Source organism: Scyliorhinus canicula, chromosome 5 (genome assembly GCF_902713615.1).
Source record: "Scyliorhinus canicula chromosome 5, sScyCan1.1, whole genome shotgun sequence".
In the NCBI taxonomy this organism is placed as follows: domain Eukaryota; kingdom Metazoa; phylum Chordata; class Chondrichthyes; order Carcharhiniformes; family Scyliorhinidae; genus Scyliorhinus; species Scyliorhinus canicula.
Window position 1 is genome coordinate 214587784 of NC_052150.1, and position 22774 is coordinate 214610557.

At 44.7% G+C, this 22774-nt stretch overlaps 1 protein-coding gene across 1 annotated transcript in view; it reads left to right on the forward strand.

Moving 5' to 3' along the window:
• Nucleotides 1-22774, forward strand: part of gorasp1b (golgi reassembly stacking protein 1b) — a 51843-nt gene that overhangs the window by 13312 nt on the left and 15757 nt on the right. The window contains exons 3-6 of the mRNA XM_038798473.1: nt 2996-3199; nt 7799-7885; nt 11049-11179; nt 18192-18327. Of these exons, the coding sequence (XP_038654401.1) occupies nt 2996-3199; nt 7799-7885; nt 11049-11179; nt 18192-18327 (558 nt within the window). The remainder of the gene's footprint in view (nt 1-2995; nt 3200-7798; nt 7886-11048; nt 11180-18191; nt 18328-22774) is intronic.

The following is a 22774-nucleotide window of genomic DNA, read 5'->3' on the forward strand; positions in this document are numbered from 1 at the left end:
CCCGTTGGGAAATTTATTGTTGAATCTGATTCCTTTGCCCTCTCAGGCTGTGCTCCCCAGGTCGTGGCAACTGTGTATTTTTTCTTGGAAAGAAAATTCTCCTTTCTCGACCTCCCCGCTTCTATATATCTTAAAACTCCTTAACATCGAGCAAATGTCAAGATGGAGGAGGAGTTCAGGAGGTGGGACATGCTGCCATTGTCGTTGGCGGGGAGGGTGCAGTCCGTCAAAATGACAGTGCTTCCGAGGTTCTTGTTCCTTTTTCAGTGCCTGCCCATATTTATCCCCAGGGCCTTCTTTAGGAGAGTGACCGGCAGTATTCTGAGCTTTGCGTGGGCACATGGGACTCCGAGAGTGAGGAGGGTGTTCCTGGAGCGAGGAAGGGATAGAGGCGGGCTGGCGCTGCCCAACCTTCTGGGGTACTATTGGGCAGCCAATGTGTCAACGGTGCGTAAATGGGTGATGGAGGGGGGAGGGGCGGCGTGGAAAAGAATGGAGATGGCGTCATGTAGAGGTACAAGCCTGGGTGCCATGGTAACGGCACCGTTGCCGCTCTCCCCCAAGAGGGTTACCACGAGCCCGGTGGTGGCGGCGACCCTAAGAATCTGGGGACAGTGGAGACGGCATCGGGGGGAAACAGGGGGCTCGATGGAGGCTCCACTGGGTGGCAACCATCGGTTCATCCCGGGAACACGGATGGGGGATTCAGGGGATGGCAAAGGGCGGGCATCAGCAAATTGAGGGACCTGTTTATTGGCGGGAGGTTTGCGGGTCTGGGGGAACTGGAAGATAAATTTGGCCTTCCCCAGGGGAACATGTTCAGATACCTGCAGGTAAAGGCGTTTGCTAGGCGACAGGTAGAGGGATTCCCTTTGCTGCCCTTGCAGGGGACGATGGACAGAGTGCTTTCGGGAGTGTGGGTAGGAGAGGGGAAGGTGTCTGACATCTATAAGGTAATGCAGGAGGTGGAGGAGTCGTCAGTGGAGGAGCTGAAGGCTAAATGGGAGGAGGAACTCGGGGAGCAGATAGAGGACGGGACTTGGGCGGAGGCCTTGGAGAGAGTCACCTCCTCCTCCTCATGTGCGAGGCTTAGTCTCATCCAATTTAAGGTGCTGCACCGGGCCCATATGTCCGGGACTAGGATGAGTAGGTTCTTCGGGGGTGAGGACAGGTGCACCAGATGTTCGGGGAGTCCTGCGAACCACGCCCATATGTTCTGGGCATGCCCAGCACTGGAAGAATTCTGGAAGGGGGTGGCGGGGACGGTGTCGAGGGTGGTTGGATCCAGGGTCAAACCAGGGTGGGGACTCGCGATTTTTGGGGTTGGGGTGGAGCCGGGAGTGCAGGAGGCGAAAGAGGCCGGTGTCCTGGCCTTTGCGTCCCTAGTAGCACGTCGAAGGATTCTGTTACAATGGAAGGATGCAAGGCCCCCAAGCGTGGAGACCTGGATCAGTGACATGGCGGGATTTATAAAATTGGAAAAGGTCAAATTTGCCCTGAGAGGATCAATACAAGGGTTCTATAAACGATGGCAGCCTTTTCTGGACTTCGTGGCTCAGAGATAGGTAACTGGGTCAATAGCAGCAGCAACCCGGGGGGGGGGGGGGGGGGGGGGGGGGTGCATTATTGTAGTGTTTATTCTGTAACTTTACAGTGTGTTAATTTGCGTTGTTGTTAAAATGCTGGGTTGTTCATGGGGATGGGGCGAATGTATATGATTGTTAATATTATTGTTATTTTCGGTATTTTACTAAGGTGCGTTATTGTTGTATAAAATCAAAATTTCTCAATAAAAATTATTTTTTAAAAAAAAGTTATAATCAGGTTATCTTATTGAACGGCAGAGCAGACTTCAGCCAAATCATAGAATCATAGAATTTACAGTGCAGAGAGAGGCTATTCAGCCCATCGAGTCTACACTGGCCCTTGAACCAGCACCCTACTTAAGCCCACGCCTCCACCCTATCCCCATAACCCAGTACCCCTCCTAACCTTTGGTGGACACTTAAGGGGCAGTTTATCATGGCCAATTCACCTAACCTGCATATCTTTGGACTGTGGGAGGAAACCAGAGCACCGGGAGGAAACCAGAGCACCAGGAGGAAACCCATGCACACACGGGGAAAAAGTGCAAACTCTACACAGACAGTCACCTGACACTGGAATTGAACCTGGGTCCCTGGACCTGTGAGGCAGCAGTGCTAACTATGCCACCGTGCCGCCCAAAATGGTCTACTATTTATGAGCCAGGCCTTGTATAGATGTGATGTGGAGATGCCGGCGTTGGACTGGGGTGAGCACAGTAAGAAGTCTTACAACACCAGGTTAAAGTCCAACAGGTTTGATTCAAACCTGTTGGACTTTAACCTGGTGTTGTAAGACTTCTTATTGTATAGATGTAGCAGTACTTCGCCACCCTTGTATTTCGACACCAGCCAGGGGCTGGTTTAGCACAGTGGGCAAAACAGCTGGCTTATAATGCAGAGCAAGACCAGCAGCGCGGATTCAATCCCCGTACCAGCCTCCCCAAACAGGCGCCGGAATGTGGCGACTAGGGGCTTTTCACAGTAACTTAATTGAAGCCTACTCGTGACAATAAGCGATTATTATTATTTGAATTCTCTAAATATAATAGAAAAGCAAAGTTCTTGGAAAAACCCATCCGGTCCGGTCGCATCTGTGGAGAGCGAAACAAAGTTAACGATTTGAGTCTATTTAATTCCTCTTTGGAACCGATGAAGTCACATTGGACTCAAAACGTTAACTCTGTTTCTGTCTCTACAGATGCTGCCTGACCTGCTGAGCTTTTCCAACATTTTGTATTCTTGTTTCAGATTTCCCACATCTGCAGTATTTTGCTTTTATTCCTCCAGATAGAAGGCCAGTGTTCCATCAGCCTTTGTTATTTATGTTATCAATTCATCTTGCAAGAAGCCAGTTCAACTTTGCAATCAATCAACTTAAAAAGTGTTTTAAACAAAGTTTCACTTTGCAGAATAAGGACAATGACACATTTAAGGACCTGCTGATTGTCAATGTGGAGAAGCCAGTGAAGCTGGAAGTGTACAACATGAAAGCTGCAAGGGTCCGCGAGGTGGAAGTTGTCCCCAATAACATGTGGGGTGGACAGGGCCTGCTGGGAGCCAGTGTTCGCTTCTGCAGTTTTGAAGGTGCGCATGAACATATCTGGCATGTACTGGTAAGTGATCCTAATTACCTGTTAAATGGAACTTAGTAGTGCCTTTAGAGCAAAAGCAATAACTAAATTGTTATAAACTGTGCATATTTCTAAAGCTTCTTGATTGTTTGGTGAGGTAGGCAGTTGTTGATGCAGTCTGAGTTGGAGCGACCTTTGGAGAGAATTCCCAGGTTAGATCTTCAAAGATGAGGACTGGAACCCTGTTTGAGAACAAGGCAGTTTCAATGAGATTGTTTTGACTCCCAGGGTTACTGGCAGATAGGACGTCTGTTGAGAAATCCATGGACTCTGTCATGGTTGCATCTGCCATTGATTGTGCCAAGTGTGTTTGATCACAGTTTGCTTATTAATTCACATATATCTCATACTTGGTGCATCGCAATTTTTCAGTATTTGCTTAATAAAGATAAGAGGCTCTCGGTGTCAATGTAATCTTTGAGCCCATCTGAAATGCCTAATTGGTGTATTGATATCCTGTGGAATTTCCATGAAAATGGGCTTATCCGTATGTTGTCAATGTATGTTCTCATTGCGATTGTTCATGCTTGGAGTGAAGCTAAATAACAATTATATAACATGGCACAAGGTCTTGACCTGATTTAGACATTACAAAGTAGAGAGAGAGATATAGACAATATGTATGTCAAAGCTAAGACGGTATAAATTTGTTACATACATTTTGAAATAAAGTATTTAACTTCTTTCAAGACTACACATTCAAACAAAAATGCAGCATTGTACTAGGCTACGGTTTTGTGCTGTGTTTTCACCTGTCATCTAAGAATGCACCTGCAGTCAAGGCTGTTGTCCTACATTCACCATAATTACACAGAATATATTTAGTTAATTAAAATATTTTGATCACCTAATCATTAAACGTGGCAAAACTACAAACAAATTATTAAACATGGCCTTTCTTGTAATTATTTTGTTATCTATCCATGATCTCATAGGATCGAGATGTTTCCTGGCTTTACAGCTTTCCTCAAGAATTTCCAACGTCGCATTTTAATTAATATTGCTTACTTATCTCTTCTGCAAGATTCATGGTATCTTACTGGACCTGCTTCAGTCTGGTCAGTACGTGTCAAATATTCCTTTCCCAGTTTGACCAGGCAAAGGTTAGCTGTGCCCCAACCTCAATGTTTCTATTTATTTTACATTTCTAGCAGAATACAGGACTATTTGTGTGCCAAACAGTATTGCAGCAAGCAATAGACAGAGCTAAGCGATTCCACAACAAATGCATCAGGTCTAAGCTCTGCAGTCCTGCTACATCCAGCCATGAATGGTGGTGGAAAATTAAACAAAATCACTGGAGGAGGAAGCTCCACAAATAGCGCTGTCCTCAATGAAGGAGGAGTGCAGCACGTATGTGCCAAAGACAAGGCTGAGGCATTCGTAACAATCTTCTGCCAGAAGTGGCCGAGTGGATGATCCAACTCTGTCTCCTCCGGAGGTCCCCAGCATCACAGATATCAGTCTTCAGCCAATACAATTCACTCCACATGATATCAAGAAATGGCCGAAGGCACTGGATACGGCAAAAGGTTATGGGTCCTGACAATATACCGGCATTAGTACTGAAGACTTGTGCTCCAAAACTTGCCACATCCTGAGCCAAGCTGTTCCAGTACAGTTACGACATTGGCACCTACCCGGCAATGTGGAACATTGCCCAGGTGTGTCCTGTACACAAGAAACTGGACAAATCCAACCCAGCCAATTACCACCCTATCAGTCAATTCTCAATCATCAGCAAAGTGATGGAAGGAGTCATCAACAGCACTATCAAGCGGCACTTACTCAGCAATAACCTGCTCACGGAAGCTCAGTTTGGATTCCGCCAGGGTCACTCAGCCCCTGACCTCATTACAACTTCAAACACGGACAAAAGAGCTGAATGCCAGAGGTGAGATGAGAGTGACTGCCCTTGACATCAAGGCAGCATTTGACCGAGTATGTCATCAAGGAGCCCAAGCCAAATTGGAGGCGATGGGAATCAGGGGGGAAACTCTCCATTGGTCAGAGTCATACCTGGCACAAAGGAAGATAGTTATTTTTGTTGGAGGTCAATCATCTCCAGGACATCACTGCAGCAGGTCCTCATGGTAGTGTCCTAGGCCCAACCAGCTTCAGTTGTTTCATCAATAACCTCCCTTCCATCATAAGGTTAGAAGAGGGAACGTTTGCAGATGATGCACAAAGTTCAGCACCATTGGCAACCCCACCGAGAATGCAGCAGTCAATGTCCAAATGCAGAAATAACTTAAAAATATCCAGGCTTTGGCTGACAAATGGCAAGTTACATTCATGCCATACAAGTGCCAAGCAATGACCATCCCCGACAAGAGAGGATCTAACCATCGCCCCTTGACATTCAATGGCATTATCATTGCTGAATCCCCCACAATCCATATCCTGGAGGCAGAAACTGAACTGGACTAGCCATATTAATACTGTGGCTACCAGGGCAGGTCAAAGGCTATTAATCCTACGGTGAGTAACAACCTCCTGGCACCCCCAAAGCCTGTCCACAAGGCACAAGTCAGGAGTGTAATGGAGTCCTCTCTACTTTCCTGGATGAGTGCAGGTCCAACAACATTCAAGAAGCTGAACACCACCCATGGCAAAGCAACCCGCTCATTGCTACCCCTTCCACAAAATTCAAACCCTTCATCACTGACGAACAGTGGCAGCCGCGTGTACCATCTACAAGATGCACTGCAATAACACAGCACGGTTCCATTTGCCTTTTAATCGTGTGGTATACCTGCATACTGACTTTCTGCAATTCCTGAACAAAACTCCCAGATCCCTCTGCCCAGAGGCAGATTGAATCTGCTTTCCATTTACTTAATTTGCCTTTCTATTTTTATGGCCAAAATTGTTAACCTCACGCTTACTACATTAAACTCCGATCTGCCAAACCTTGGCCCAATCTCCGAGACTATCTAGATCCATCAGTAAAATTTTTATCTCCCCTTCACTGCCTGCCTTCTCACGTATTGTAATTTCACCCGCAAAATGTGCTATTTTACACTCTGTCCCTGCTTAATGATCATTTATATAGATTGCAAACAGCTGAGGTCCAAGGATTGACCACTGGCACCCCGCTGATTACAGTTCACCAGTCAGAGAAGGTCCCATTTATCCTGACCCTCTGCTTTCTGTCAGTCTGTCAATCCTCAATCCAATCTAATGCTCTATCCCCAATCCTCCGCAATCTCACTTTCTGGATCAGTTTATTATGCGGAACCTTGTCAAATGCCTTCTGGAATTCTAGCTAAACCACATCCACAGCTGCCCCATTATCCACCTTGCTGGTTACACCATCAAAGAACTCCAGCAAGTTTGTCAAGCATGACTTACCCTTCATAAAACCATGCTGGCAATGATTGAGCTTTGTGTTTCCAAATGTTCAGTCATCTCCTCCTTCCCCACCGCAGAGGTCAAGCTAACCGGTCTATAGTTTCCTACTCTTTGCCTCACTCCCTTTTTGAATCCATAGGGATTCTTCCAGAATCCAGGGAATTCTGAAATCTCATAACCAATGCTTCCACCATTTCTGCTGCCACCTTCCTTAATACCCTAGGGTGCAGGCCATCATATCCCGGAGACTTAACTGCCTTTAATCCCATTAGTTTATTCAATACCATCTCCCAAGAGATGGTTATTGCATCAACTTCCTCTGCATTAACTAGCTTTTGAAAATTTTTATTATCTTCTACCGTGAAGACAGGCAAAATTCTTGATTAATAAGGGGAATCGGGGTTATGAGGAGAAGGCATGGGAATGAGAAACATATCAGCCATGAGTGAATGGCGATCACTCTCGATGGGCCGAATGGCCTAATTCTGCTCCTATGTCATATGGTCTTAACCCTGAATGTCAGAGTATAGGACAGATATTGTAAATTGTTTTATCTTTCTGACCTTGTAAAGTTTATTTTTATGCGTTCAAGCTCTGTGGAAACCTGTGGTTTATTCACTGAGCAAGTGTCTGGAATCTCTATTTTAAACAAAACATTATTGGTTGTCTGACCAAGTCTGGTTTAGGATCATAACTTACCGCTAAATAAAACATGCATTTGTGGGGTGCAACATTGAGACTGGTTGAGGCTAGTGCAAGTATAATGTGTTGTTGCTGAAAAGAAAACAGAACTGAACACTCTGTGCCAAGTCTATGCAAAAACATGACTTTTGGGGCTGGAAAAATAGGATAGTCTTATACCCCGGATCATTTGTGTACATGCTGGGATGTGCAATAGTGGTGCTGGATCGGTGTTTTTCTTTATGACCGTATTGAATCTTTGATTGTGTTCAAGACAGGATTTGCAAGAAGGAGCAAATATGTGACTGAGCATCTTTGCTGCTTATGGGGTTATGAGGCAGAGTTCACAGTTTAATGTTTCTTTGTTTTAGTAATTTGTGTTTCTGTCCTCGTTCTGCAAAAGTATGATTCAATCTTTTTTTTTTGTCTGGTGCTGCTTTGTGTTTTAATCTTAGCTAAACGATGTCAGCGGTATCACACATGCCAACAAACTGGAGAGCAGCAAAACTTTCCACACTCACCTTTATTTCATCTATTCTCCAACAGGATGTTGAACCAAATTCTCCGGCAGCCCTGGCAGGTCTCAGGCCACAAACCGACTACATTATAGGCGCCGATCAAGTGCTGCAAGAGGTAACAAACTCTCAGGGTACGTTTATGACATGGTCTGAAGCTGGCAGCTCAGGGTTGGGCTCCAGCCAGACAATTAACATAAAATGCATTGCTTGGCGTCTGCCTGAATTCAGAATTCTTAAATCATGCTGCTAGAGAGACAGGGTGGCACGGTAGCACAGTGTTTAGCATTGTTGCTTCACAGCACCAGGGGCAGGTGTTTGATTCCCGCTTGGGTCACTGTGGAATCTGCACGTTCTCCCTGTGTCCGCGTGGGTTTCCTCCGGGTGCTCCGGTTTCCTCCCACAAGTCCCGAAAGATGCGTTTGTTAGGTGAATTGGGTATCCTCAATTCTCCCTGAGTACCAGAAACAGTAACTTCATTGCAGTGTTAATGTAAACCTACTCGTGACATTGCAGTGTTAATGTAAACCTACTCGTGACATTGCAGTGTTAATGTAAACCTACTCGTGACATTGCAGTGTTAATGTAAACCTACTCGTGACATTGCAGTGTTAATGTAAACCTACTCGTGACATTGCAGTGTTAATGTAAACCCACGCGTGACAATTATTATCTCCCTTTGCTTGGTTACATGTGTGAGCAGAGTGCTCCCCCAACAGAGCTGATGGAGCACTTTTTAAGTGACAGGGAATGCGCCAGCCAGTGTGTGCACAGCAAGATCCCACAACTACAATGAGACAAATCACAAGGCAGTTTGCTTGCAATGTTGGGCGAGCGATAAATATTTAACAGGAAACCGAGGGAACTTCACTGCTGCTCTTCAAAATAGAGCCATGGAGTAAACTATATCAACCCGTGAGAACAGACGGGGCCTGGTGTTGAAGGAAAGGCCAGTGCAGCGCTCACTCATTACTCTTTTGAACTGTCAGCCCGGTGCTCAAGCCTCTGGAGTGGGACTTGATTCCACAGTTTTCGGAGTCAGGACCAACCAAGTTGCACCTGATGTTTAAATTAAAAATGACCTGGTGTTGCAGCAACCTGGCGCGGTCGATTCCAGCTCCACTTGACCTGGGGCCACAACACGGGTGTGTAAATTTTAACACACATAACTTTTTATTATTCAACAATAATTACCATCAAATTGGGAACAATACAACTGATGAGGTACTTTCTAATTCCAACCCCCCCCCCCCCCCCCCACCCCATTCTAACTCACCCCACTCTTATCTAATATATATAATTACACACACATAGAGAGGGAGAAAACACAGCTTCTTACTTGGAGGATCTCATGTCTTCTGCTGGGTTTTCTCCAAAAAGCCCCACCTGGCAGGAACCAATTGCTGTCTGTTGCCAGGCGGAACACTGTCCTTGGTTAACACATTGGCCACCAGCCAACTAATCAAACTGAATCCCTGCAATCTGCTGCGTGCCAGAATGTCTGGGATTTCCTTTCCCAAATACAAAACTTGAGGACAATTGTGTTCAAGTTGTCAACCTATTTGAAACTTTGAATTCTGTACTTCCTCTGCTTGACTAAAAGCTTTGTCTCAATTAATGATCCCCGGACCAAAACAAACAGTAAAGATGAAATAAAATAAATGGACCCCGGGTCACTGTCCGTGTGGAATTTGCTCATTCTCCCCGTGTCTGCGTGGGTCTCACCCCCACAATCCAAAACATGTGCAGGGTAGGTGAATTGGCCATGCTAAATTGTCCCTTAATTGGATACTCTAAATTTATATTTTAAAAACTGTATACAATTTATATAAATGACTTGGATGAAGGGATGGACAGGATTGTTGCCAGTATTTGTTGATGAAACAAAGGTTGGAAAGTAAGTTATGAAGAGGACATAAGGAGGCTAATATAATGTTATCATTTATTGTGAGGGGAAATTAATACAAAATTAGGACGGTTATGCTTCAGTTGTACTGGGAACTCATGAGACCACATCTAGAGTATTGTGCACAGAATTGATCTCCTTATTTAAGAAAAGATTGGGAACAGTTCAGAAAAGGTTTACCAAGGGCAGCATGGTGGCGCAGTGGGTTAGCATTGCTGCCTCATGGCACCGAGGTCCCAGGTTCGATCCCGGCTCTGGGTCACTGTGTGTGGAGTTTGCACATTCTCCCCGTGTCTGCGTGTGTTTCACCCCCACAACCCAAAGTAGTGCAGAGTAAGTGGATTGGCCACGCTAAATTGCCCCTTATTTGGAAAAAATGGTTTACCAGACAAATACCTGAAATGAGTGGATTGTCTTGTGAGGAAAGGTTGGAGGGGCTAGGCTAGTATCCACTGGAGTTTAGAAGAGTAAGGGGCGGGGCAGCACAGTGGCACAGTGGTTAGCATTGCTGCCTACGGTGCTGAGGACCCGGGTTCGAATCCCGGCCCTGGGTCACTGTCCGTGTGGAGTTTGCACATTCTCCCCGTGTCTGCGTGGGTTTCGCCCCCACAACCCAAAGATGTGCAGGTTAGGTGAATTGGCCACATTAAATTGCCCCTTAATTGGGAAAAATAATTGGGTACTCTAAATTTATTTTTAAAAAAGAAGAGTAAGGGGCGACTTAATTGAAATATATAAGATCCTGAGGGGCCTTGACAGAGTGGGCATGGTGAGGATGTTCCCTGGGGAGAATGTGCACACTCCACACGGATAGCGACCTGCATCGAACCCGGGTCTTCGGCGGCATGTTGCAGCAGTGCTAACCACTACATCACCATGCTGCCCCTACACAGACCTCGATGGTACCTGCTCCAGGAATCCCCTCTTAACGCAAACACCTGAAATGTTGAGTTATTCACTCTAAAGTATGGACCTCCCTGCCTGTGGGGATACCTTCACCACACGGAATGCAATGGTTTAAAGAGGTGACTCACCACCGCCACTTTCTGTTTGGCAGCGAGGGATGGATAATAATTACCTGTCTAGCTAGCAATGCTCATGTTCTCTGAATGAATAAATAAAGCAAAAAAATTAAGCCTTCAGCACTCGCCAGTTTTACACCAGGCAGCACTGAACTATCCGACTGAACTCATTTTTCGCTTCCAATGAAAGAATTCATCTCTCATTTTATGAATTGATCTGTATGGTGAAAACAACATTGTTGGTTAAATCTCACCTGCATCAGCTTCTGATTCAGGATTTGTGTGGAAAAGAGTCTAAGAAGTGGGAAAGCTTTGTGCTTTTACAAAAAGAAAATCTGTTTTTCCTCAACTAGACTGAAGATTTTTTCAACTTGATTGAGGCCTTTGAAGGAAAGCCCCTGAAGCTGATGGTTTATAACACTGAGACAGATGCCATCAGGGAAGTCATGGTTACACCCAATGGGGCCTGGGGAGGAGAGGGCAGGTATGTGCTGATTTATTGATAAGCTGTTGTGTGACGTTAAAGCGCACTATTTTGAGAACCATACATTAAGCATGTAAGCTTGCAATGTAACTGCCCCCATTGTTCACTGTCAGTGTCGGAACAAGCCATGCATAGGATCATAAGAAATAGAAGCCGGAGTCGGCCTATCAATCATGATGTGCAATCCAATAAGTTCATGGCTGATCTGATTGTGGTGAGAACACCGTTTTCTCTCTCTCTCTCTCTCTCTCTCTCTCTCTCTCTCCTCTCTCTCTCTCTCTCTCTCTCTCTCTCTCTCTCTCCTCCCTCCCCCCTCTCCCCCCCCCCCCCCTCCCCCCGGACTTCCTTGTCAATCAAAAATTCAATGACCCAGTCTGCACTGCTCCCTGTGGAAGAGAATTCTCAGACAACAGTCCTCAGAAGAAATTCCTCCTCATCTCCGTCTTTAGTGGGATCAGCACTGTGGGTGTACCTACACCACGTGGACTGCAGCGGTTCAAGAAGGCTGCTCACCACCACCACTTTCTCAAAGGCAATTAGGGACGGGCAATGAAAATCCTGGTTTAACCAGTGACGCCCACATCCCGTGAAAGAAACAAAATCTTAAATATGGTGATCAAAACTGGACACGCTACTCCAGGTACGGTCTCACCAACATCCTGTAATGCTATAGTAAGTCTTCTCTACGTTTATGCTCCATCCCTCTTGCAATAAAGACCTACATTCCATTTGCCTTCCTAAATGCACTGTATACTTGCATGCTAAAGTTTTGTGAATGGTGTACAAAGATTCATGTACAAACATTCCTCGATACTGGAACAATTTTCAGTCTCTTTCCATTAAAATCAGCTGCTTTTTTGTTCTGCCAAAGAGGGTAACCTCAATTTTCCACATGATATCCCATCTGCCAAATGGTTGCCCACTCATTTAAACCTGCCTCTATCCTTTTGCAGGCTCTCTATCCTCACAAATTGCTTTCCTATCTACCTATGTGTCATCAGCTCATTTCTCACCCTCAAACATGATTGTGATATTCTATCATGTTGTGATCCCTCTTACCTAGAGTATCCTTTATTAATTATTAATTTATTAATCCTTCATTAACTAATCCTGTTTCATTACCCATTACCAGCACTTAGTCTGTACCCTGGCTGGTTCCAGAACATGTTGTTCTGACAAACTGTCCTGAATACACTTGTGAACGCACCCTCCAGGCTACCTTTGCCAGTTTGACTCAGATCTGTATGAAGATAAACGACCTCTCAGGATTACTGCACTACCTTTCTTGCAAGCTCCCATTATTTTTATTTCTGCTATCAATTCATCCATCTTGTTACAAATTCCGAGCGCATTCAGATAGAGATTTAATTCTCTTTTACTATTTGTTCAGTCTGTCGCACTCTGGTTATCAATACCCGAATCTTTACTTTGCATTATTGCCTTGTCCTTTCTCTTGAACGTTCCAAATCTACCCCCATGTGAACCCTGTTCCCCGTTTATTTTTAAGGCCTCTCTCCAACTCTCATTATTTGACTGACCAGGGTACCGGTCACTGAACATTTCAGGTGAAGGTCTGAGCATATGGGGTACACCAGTTAGGACTGGGATGAGGAGAAGTTTTTTCACCCAGAGGGTGGTGAGCCTGTGGAATTCACTACCACAAAGTAGTTGAGGCCAAAACATTGCATGTTTTCGACAAGGAGTTAGATATAGCTCTTGGACTGAAAGGGATCAAAAGATATGGGGGGAGGGGGGAGGTGGGAACAGGCTATCAAGTTGAATGATCAGCTATGATCAGAATGAATGGCGGAGCAGGGTCGGAGGGCCGAATGGCTAATTATTTTCCATGTTTCTATGCAAGGCCTTCCAACCAGTCCAGCTCGCTCTTGCCCCGTTACTGGTGCAAGTGTCCCATGGATTGAAACCATTTTGCCCCTCCCAATCTTTGATGTATATATTCACCTCTTTAATCTTGTGCCAATGTGTTCACCTCCAGCAGTATGTAGAACCTTGTTCTTAGCCCCAACTGTGTCCTTGGTACAAACGTGGAGCATGGCAACTGCATCCTTCTCCACTCACTCTTAAGTTTCTTTAACCAGGCAGACAACACAGCTTTTGGGACTTATTCTTTCAACTGCTGTCTATCCTCCATAACAATACTGCCCCCATTATATCTATGTTCCATTCTGCTTCTCCCCACTTGTGTGATCCCCTGCACCTTGTTGCCATGGTCAGCTTGCTCATACTCTCTGCAGTTCTGCTGTCATCAACACGAGCTGCAAGACATTGAACCTGTTGGGCAATTACAAGGGCTATGGCTCCTCTTACTACCTTTGGAGCCATATACCTGCTTCTCTTACAGTCGCACCCTCCTGCGCCTGACCATGGACCAAATCTGAAGTACCTAGTCCAAGTAATGTGACTTGCCTCATCGTTGCAATCTCTGAAACTCTGATTCCAGCTCATCAACTCGAATCTGATGTTCCTTAAGCTGAAGACGCTTACTGCAGATGTCATTGCCATGTATCCCACAGATGTTCACCAGCAGCTCCCACATTGTTAGTATTTAACTAATTAGGTATCCAGTTTAGAATATCAGTCAATGATTATCCATAGTTATATTATACGACCATAAGACATAGGAGCAGAATTAGACCATTCCGCCCATTGAGTCTGCTCTGCCATTCAATCATGGATAATATATTTCTCATCCCTGTTCTGCTTTCTCCCCATAACCCTTGATCCCGTTATTAATCAAGAACCGATCTATCTCTGTCTTAAAGACACTCTGACTTGGGCTGCACAGCCTTCTGCGACAACGAGTTCCATAGATTCACCACCCTCTGGCTGAAGAAATTCCTTCTCATCTCTGTTTTAAAGGATTGTCGCTTCAGTATGAGGCAGTGCCCTCGGGTTCTAGTTTATCCTACTAGTGGAAACACCCTCTCCACGTTCACTCTATCTAGGCCTCTCAGTATTCTGTAGGTTTCAATTATATCCCCCCTCGTCCTTCTAAACTCCATTGAGTACAGACCCAAAGTCCTCAACCACAAATCATATGAGAAGTCCTTCATTCCAGGGATAATTTTTGTGAACCTCCTTTGGACCCTCTCCAAGGCTAGCACATCCTTCCTTAGATATGGGGCCCAAAACTGCTCACAGTGTTCCAAATGGAGTCTGACCAGAGCCTTATACAGCTTCAACAATACATCCTTCCTCTTGTATTCTGACCCTCTCGACATGAATTCTAACATTGCATTTGACTCCCTAACTGCCAACTGAACCTGCACATTAATCTTGTGAATCCTGAACTAGGACTTCTAAGTCCCTTAGTGCTTCTGATTTACGAAGCCTTTTCCCATTTAGAAAATAGTCTATGCCTCCATTCTTCTGACCAAAGTGATTATGGAGTTTACATAGCTATGCTAAAATGTAACGTAATACTCGTACCTATCCAGTACTGATTTATATTACCCCCAGCTTAGAAGAGAAAAAAAAATTAAGATCACTAATTACCTTCCTGCAGACCGACTTGATGCCTCTGGGCATTAGCTCTCTGTCTCACTGTCTCTGGCTCCTTCTCTTGAACCACTCCCTTTTGCAAAGGGCCAGAACAGCACCACCTCCCTCATGGTACTGTATTCCTTCACTTACCAAAATTCCTGCATTTGTTTTTGCTGCATTCAGTCTCCATGGCCACCTTTGGGCGTGTGTTAAATCTCCTTATTTATTCATATTAGCTCATATTCCAGTGAGATGAGTCAGCCACTGCTGGCTAGGGAACCAGTTCAAGAGATACACAGTCAGTGTTCTGAACCTCATCCCTCTGCTTACTGTGTTGGTAGGGCCTTCGGTTCGAAAGGTTGTCTGAACCCTTCCAGCAAGCATTTCCATCGGGAAAATCTTCTTACAGCAGCTATGTTTGAGTGGCAAATTGACTCTCTGCAATTATGTGAACTTTTCTATTTCAATCATTACTTTTTTCACCTCTGACGACGGACCACAGAGCTGACACATCAAGTCTGTTTGTCTCTCGACAGATGCTGTTTGACCTGCTGAATATTCCAGCACTTTCTCTTTAGCTATCCTTTCTCTCGTAATGATAAATATAAGCCCCAGTTTCAGGAACAGGCGGATGTTTTTGCTCAGATCAAATAATGGGACAATACGAATGAATGTTCAGGATCAAACAGAAAATGCAGGAAACACTTATTAATCAGGCAGTATCTGTGGACAGAGAAATGGAAAGTTAACCTTTTAAAGGATTTTCATCCTCAGATGTCCTGAAACGAAGAACTCACTATACAATGAGTATATACATGAATTCACCTGAGGAAGGAGCAGTGCTCCAAAAGCTAGTATTTGAAACAAACATGTTGGACTTTAACCTGGTGTTGCAAGACTTCTTACTATATGCATGAAAGAAACTCGCTATCATCTGTAAGAGTCCTTCCTATGTATTTCCTTTACTCCTGTTTATTTTATTTGTATTGTTTTGGTCCATGGACCTGTAATTGGGACGTGCCTTTAAGCAGAAGATTCAAAATTGAAGCAGCCTGCTGGCCAGGTCACTGTGTTCCCAGGTTCTGTATTTTGGAGGGGACAAACCAAACTCCCTGGCACCAATTGGATCTTAGGAGCTAGCTTTGGCTCAATTGGTTAATTGGCAACTGGTGAGTTGGGGAGGAACAGTGTTCTGCCTGACAATGGTCAGTAATTGGTTTCTGTGTGATGCTTTCCGCGAGAACTTAGCAGAAGTGTTTAGACCTTGGAAGTGAGAGGAACTCTCCTGCTTGCTGAAGTGAAATGACTGCTCTATTGTTCTGAAAGCAACGAGGGCCTGGCACATCCTTTGGAATGATGCTGAGTCTGCAGAAGAAATAGACAACCTGGTCAGAGAAAACCATCTCAAGCCTCGAAGGAAAAAGTACCAGAATGAAAGTCTGAACTTCAGAAAGACATTGACTGGAAGTCATCCCAGTGCACCAGAGATCCTGGTCTTTTTGTTTATATTTTCTTTCCCTTTTTTACCACCCTTTCTCCTCTGTATTCTTTGTGTGTGTGTATAGAGAGTGGAGCGAGTTGGGAAAAAGGTAGTTGATAGTCAGTTACATTTTCTGTCCATGTAATTATAATACTGGTACATAATGAAAGTTCAAGTTACAAACCTGTTGTCTGCGTCTGCAGTTTATTGGGCTCAACCAAGGACCCTGGGTATTTTAAATAAAATCTAATTTCACCTGTGTTGCAACTCCAGGTCATGTGGAGCTGGAATTGACTGCACTAGCCCAAGTTGCCATGAAATGGTTTGGGGGCTCATTCGGGACCTTTGGAAAGGTAGACAGCGGCGATTTGGGGTACATTATATGTTAAAGAGGCATCGGGTTTGTAATAACATGGCAGGATGGCTCTAGAAGCTGCTAAAGCCTTTCTTCAGGTGGAGGACTTCTCTTTGGTTTATTTACAAGGGCTTTGAAAGACAAATTAATTGAATTGGCAAGTTAATTAAAAGTAGTGGTGGTCAATCAAAGTTAAGAAGGGAGAGATTTATTATGTATAGTTGAGTAGTAGGGTCTGTGAGAAACCCAGGAACACCCATGAACAAGTAGTCCAGGTAGTGTAGCATCAGATTTCTGGTGAGGAAATCGATCTGGGGAAAATTCGGGTGCAGTTTGAGCATGAGAGGGATTTTTAAAAATGGAGACGCGGGAAAAAGAAAGATCTTTTCAAAAGGAAATTGAAATGAGGAAAGTTGTTCTGCAATTGGAAAGATTAGAGAGAGAATATCAACTCCCAACCGGAAACCATGGTTTAACCGGGAGATCCACTCCCTACTGAATTCCAGGCCTGAGGCGTTGAGGGCAGGCGACCCTGACCTATAAAAGAGATTTAGGTATGACCTTCGCAAAGCCATCAGGGATGCCAAGAGACAATACCAGTCTAAGCTAGAGTCACAGACTAATGACACGGACTCTAGTCGATTGTAGCAAGGCATTAACAACATAACGGGCTACAAAGTAATGCCGAGTAGAATCTCTGGCAACAGAGCACCCCTCCCTGATGAACTCAATGCATTCTATGCCAGTTTCGAGCAGGAAGCCTACAAACCATTGTCAACTGCCCCAACAGCCTCGGGCACACCCATACCTACCACCACAGCCTCAGAAGTCAGATCGGCCTTGAAAGTGAACCGCAAAAAGCAACGGGACCTGACGGAGTCCCTGGTCATGCACTCATTCTCTGTGGACCAACTGGCGGGTGTGTCCACAGACATCATCAACCTCTCCCTACTCTGGTCTGAGGTTCCCACCTGCTTCAAGACCACAGTCATTCCGGTGCCAAAAAGGAACCAGGCAACGTGCCTCAATGACAACTGTTGGGCGGCCCAACATCTATCACTATGAAGTGCTTCGAGAGGTTAGTCATGAGATGAATTAACTCCACACTTCCAGGCTACCATGATCCACTGCAATTTGCATACTGCCACAAACAGTCCACAGCAGATGCTATCGCCCTGGACCTACACTCATTCCTGGAGCATCTCGACAACAAGGACTCCTAGGTCCAACTCTATTCATTGACTACAGCTCCGCTTCGACACCATAATGATGGGTGGGATGATAGCACAGTGGTTAGCACTGTTGCTTCACAGGGCCAGGGACCTGGGTTTGATTCCCGGCTTGGGTCATTGTCTGCGGAGTCTGCACGTTCTCTTGGTCTGCGTGGGTTTCCACCGGGTGTTCTGGTTTTGTCCCACAAGTCCTGAAAGACATATTTGTTAGGCGAATTGACATTCTGAACTCTTCCTCAGTGTTAACGAACAGGCTCTGGAGTGTGGTGACTCGGGGATTTTCACAGTAATTTCATTGCAGTGTTAATGTAAGCCTACTTATGACAATAAAGATTATTATAATTGCCCTTGAGAATATATGTAATATATGATTACAGTATACATATATGACAATTTAAGCAACCTTCCATCATGTTCACTGTGCCTGATTCTCATTTTCAGCTTGGGTTGCGGCATTGGCTACGGCTATTTGCACAGAATCCCCTCCTGTCCTGTCGTACCGAACAAAAAGGCCGAGGTTCCAGCACCACCTGTGACAAGCACTCCACCCCACAACCCAGAAAAAGGATATACTGAGGTGGGTAACCACAGGCTCCAACAATTCACTGGCCCCAATCTTAGCACCACCCTGCACAATTCGCACATTTACCTATCAATTATCTGTCATATTTCTTCATGTTTTTATGATTACACCTCTGATGTGCTGAAGGGCACTGTTGCCACTGTTACCATCTCTTGAATTATCCCATCACTGCTGCTCTGCTCCCGGGATTCGTAATGTGAGAATTACTCTTAACCCGTCTGTGAAGTTTTGTTCGTTCATTTATGGGAGGTAGGCGTCAGTGGCTGGGCCCGCATTTGTTGCCTACCCCTAATTGTCCTTGTTCAGAGGGTATTCATGAGTCAACCAGAGTGCTGTGGGTCTGGAGTCACTTGTAGGCCAGACCAGATAAGGACGGCAAATTTCTTTCCCTCACTGGGTGGGTATTTTTTTTTTTTTACAACAATGGTTTCATGGTCACTCAAAAACAGCTTCTTCCCCACTGTCACCAGACTCCTAAATGACCCTCTTATTGACTGACCTCATTAACACTACACCCTGTATGCTTCATCCGATGCCAATGCTTATGTAGTTACATTGTATATCTTGTGTTGCCCTATTATGTATTCTCATGTATTTTCTTGAATTTTGTTTAATTCCCTTCTCTTCCCATGTACTGAATGATCTGTTGAGCTGCTTGCAGAAAAATACTTTTCACTGTACCTCGGTAAACATGACAATAAACAAATCCAATCCAATCCATTAGACTTTTAATTCCAGATTTTTATTCAATTCAGATTCCACCGTCTGCCGTGGTGGGATTCGAACACAGGTCACCAGAGCATTACCCTGGGTCTCTTGGATGACAGGCCCAGTAATAATACCACCACATCACCACCGTATGTTTGCCACCAATGTTTGCCAATCAATCACTTTCCGTGTGGAGTTTGCACATTCTCCCCATGTCTGCGTGGGTCTCACCCACCACAACCTAAAGATGTGCAGGGTAGGTGGATTGGCCACACTAAATTACCCCTTAATGGGGAAAGGAAAGTTGCCCATCAAATTGTTTTTCTTAAATTGACTGCATTTCCCTGCACTTTGAGGGGGCAAGAAACTCAATCTTTTAAATTCCTTGCAGTACTTGTTTATAAACAGCTGGGGGAGCCAGAAGCATAAGAATTGCAAATGTTTGCAATGAATGTATAAATGAGCCAGATACACAATTATAAAAGCTGATGCACTTACCAGACACAAATCGTATATCTTTACCAGATTTCCAATTATGTGAAGCATAGAAACGCATCAGATACAAATTTGTATCAAATTGTTAAGCTTCTTAGAGTCACATTGGTATAATTTTAGCAGATGCAAGTAATGTAACATTTATAAAAGTAGCTGCATTGTGTGTTGTGGTTTGCAAACTTTAGGAAAATTACTTCACATTGTAATGTTTCAGTCCATCCTCTCTGTGTGCTACTTTGTTGATGTTACTGCCTTCTAGAACAGTTAATTTTAAATCTGAGATAGATATATTTTTGTTTAGCAATGGTATTAGGGGCTGGTTTAGCTCACTGGGCTAAATCGCTGGCTTTTAAAGCAGGCCAGCAGCACGGTTCGATTCCCGTACCAGCCTCCCCGAACAGGCGCCGGAATGTGGCGACTAGGGGCTTTTCACAGTAACTTCATTGAAGCCTACTAGTGACAATAAGCGATTTTCATTTCATTTCATTTCATTAAGGGGTATGGGCCAAAGGCAGGTATATGGGGTTAGACCACAGGTCAGCTGTGATTTCATTGAATGGAGGGGCAGGCTCGAGGGGCTGAATGGCCTACTCCTGTTCCTACATACTTTTAGTCCATCCTCTCTCCATGCTACTCTGTTGGTGGTTCTGCCTTCTTGCTGGGTTATGTTTTCATTGGAGGCAGCTCATAGAATCATGGAATAGTACAGCGCACAAAGAGACCATTCGGCCCATCAGGTATGTGCCAGTTCTTTTGAACAGCATTCTATTTAGTCCCACTCCCCAGCTCTTATCCCACATCCCTGCAGTTTCTATACTCACTCAGGCAGTTATCTAATTTCCTTTTGAAAGCTATTGCAGCAGTTGTAGCTGCCACCCTAAAGTTTTAAATTCTAACCACTCAATTTTCCTCGTGTCGGCTGTGGTTCGTTTGCCAATCACGTTTTAAATCTGTGCTTTGCGCCTCTGGGAACAGTTTCTCTTTATTTTATTTTAAACCATCAGTAATTTTTATTGCATCTCGCAAATCCCCTGTTGACCTTCTAAGAACAAACTCTGCTCCTCTCAGCTAGCCACGTAACCTGAAGTCCCACATCCCTGGAACCATTCTGGTAAATGTTTTATGTACCCCCCAAAGCCTTTTACTCCTTTTCAAAGTGTGGTGACCAGAGTTTGACACACTACTCCAACTGAGAAGCAACTAGGGTTAGTGTAGGTTAGCACAACGTTTGTGCTCTATGCCTGCGTCCCATATACTTTATTAAGTGCTATGCTAACTTGCCTGCCTCTTCCAAAGATGTGTGTGTAACACCCACTCGATGTCCCTCTTCTTGAACCCATTTAAAAATTATGCAATTTAGTCAATTGTTTTTTTTTCATTCTGCCTAACAAGATTTATCAGCTCGTACCTCAACGCATTAAATTTCATCTTCCCATGTGTCTGTTCACTCCATCAGCCTGTCTTTGTTTTCTTGAAGAATATTGATATCTACCTCGCTTTACTAATTTTGTGTTCTCTGCCAAGTTTGTATTGTGCCCGGTGTGTGCAAGTCCAAGAGATTAATAATGTACGTCGGTAGCAGCTGCTCGCCACAACTCTGATTTAATTCCTTAGTCGATTTCATTTCTATGCTGCTGATGCTTTTCTTAATCCCACGGGATTCAACTCTACTAACAAACCTATTACATGATACTTTATCGAATGTCGTAAGACTATATCCACAACACGAGACAGCCATCATCCACTGTCTCTGCAACCTCGTCAAAGGTCTCAAATCAAGTTAGTCGAAGACGATTTGCTTTGCACAAAACTGTGCTGACTCTCCTGTCCTCTTTTCCCCCCCCCCTCCCACCTTTCCCAAGCCACCATTTCTTGTGTTGTGTGGGAGCTTCAACAGTGAATGTTGACGGGCTGTGGAAGCCATATTTGTCACTGGGTAAATATCCTGGAATTCCCCCCCCCCCCCCCCCCCCCCCCCCCCCCCACACACACACACACAGAGTAATGTGGGTGAACCTACACCACATGGACTGCTGCAGTTCAAAAAGGCAGCTCACCTACACCACCTACTCTAGGGCAATTAGGAGTGGGCTAAAAATGTTGGCCACGTTCCTTGAATTAACTTTTTAAAAATTAGAGAGCTCAGTATCACTACTCTTGCCTTAATTGTCCAAACACAGTGCCTCACAAATGCATTTTTCAGCAGAGACCAATGTTCAACAACAACTGGTTTGTTCCCTCCCCACCCCTCTCAACCCAATAGAACTAAGACCATTTGCTGCATCCATTCCAGCATTCAACCAAGATCAGCTAATGGGGCACAGAACATTCATCAATATTTTATTTTATTTATGGGATCTGAGCGTTGCTAGCTATGCCAGCATTTATTGCCCTTCCTTAGTCCTTGAGAAGGTGGTGGTGAGCTGCCTTCTTGAACCGCTCAGCCCATGCATGTGTTGTAGGTACACCCACAATGCTGTTCGGGAGGGAGTTCCAGGATTTTGACCCGGTGACGGAACGGCAATATATTTCCAAATTGGGATGGCGAATGACTTGGAAGGGAACTTCCAGGTGGTGACGGTCCGATGTATCTGCTGCCCTTGTCCTTCTAGATCAGTGTTTTTCAAGATTTTTGTCCCGGGACACTCTCTTGTCAACTGGCCAGTCTTTGGGACCCCGCCGGCTGACCTTTGGGACCCACGGCATGCTCGTATACCCAGTCTATCTAAGGCAGTGTTTGGGACACTAATGTTTTCTTGCCCCAGGCAGGAGAGGGAAAGAAAATCATTTAGTTTTCCAGTTCTTAATCACTATCCAGTAGCACCAGGTACGTCAAATTTATCCGAAATGCCTGCGACGTCCTCCTATCTATAAAAGTTCACTGTCCAGGGTCACACATGAATAAAAGTTACTCCAAGATACTGGAGGGCCACCAACAATTGTGAACCTGAATTCATCGCTGGACACTGCCTTGAGGAAAAAATAAACAAATGAACAAGACTGAGGAGAACAAAGAACAGATATCACTGGGAGAGGGCCATGTGTGGCTCTTGTAAATAAAACAACCATAAATCTGAAGATCATTATATTAAAATATTGATTTCTAATTGGCTTAAATGCAATTCAGTTGCTTGATGCAAGTTTATTCAACTTCAAAGTACACTATTTGAAACAAGTTAATTAATATTGATGAATGCAGACAGCATTAAAACGGACCCACAGACAACTGACAATCTAA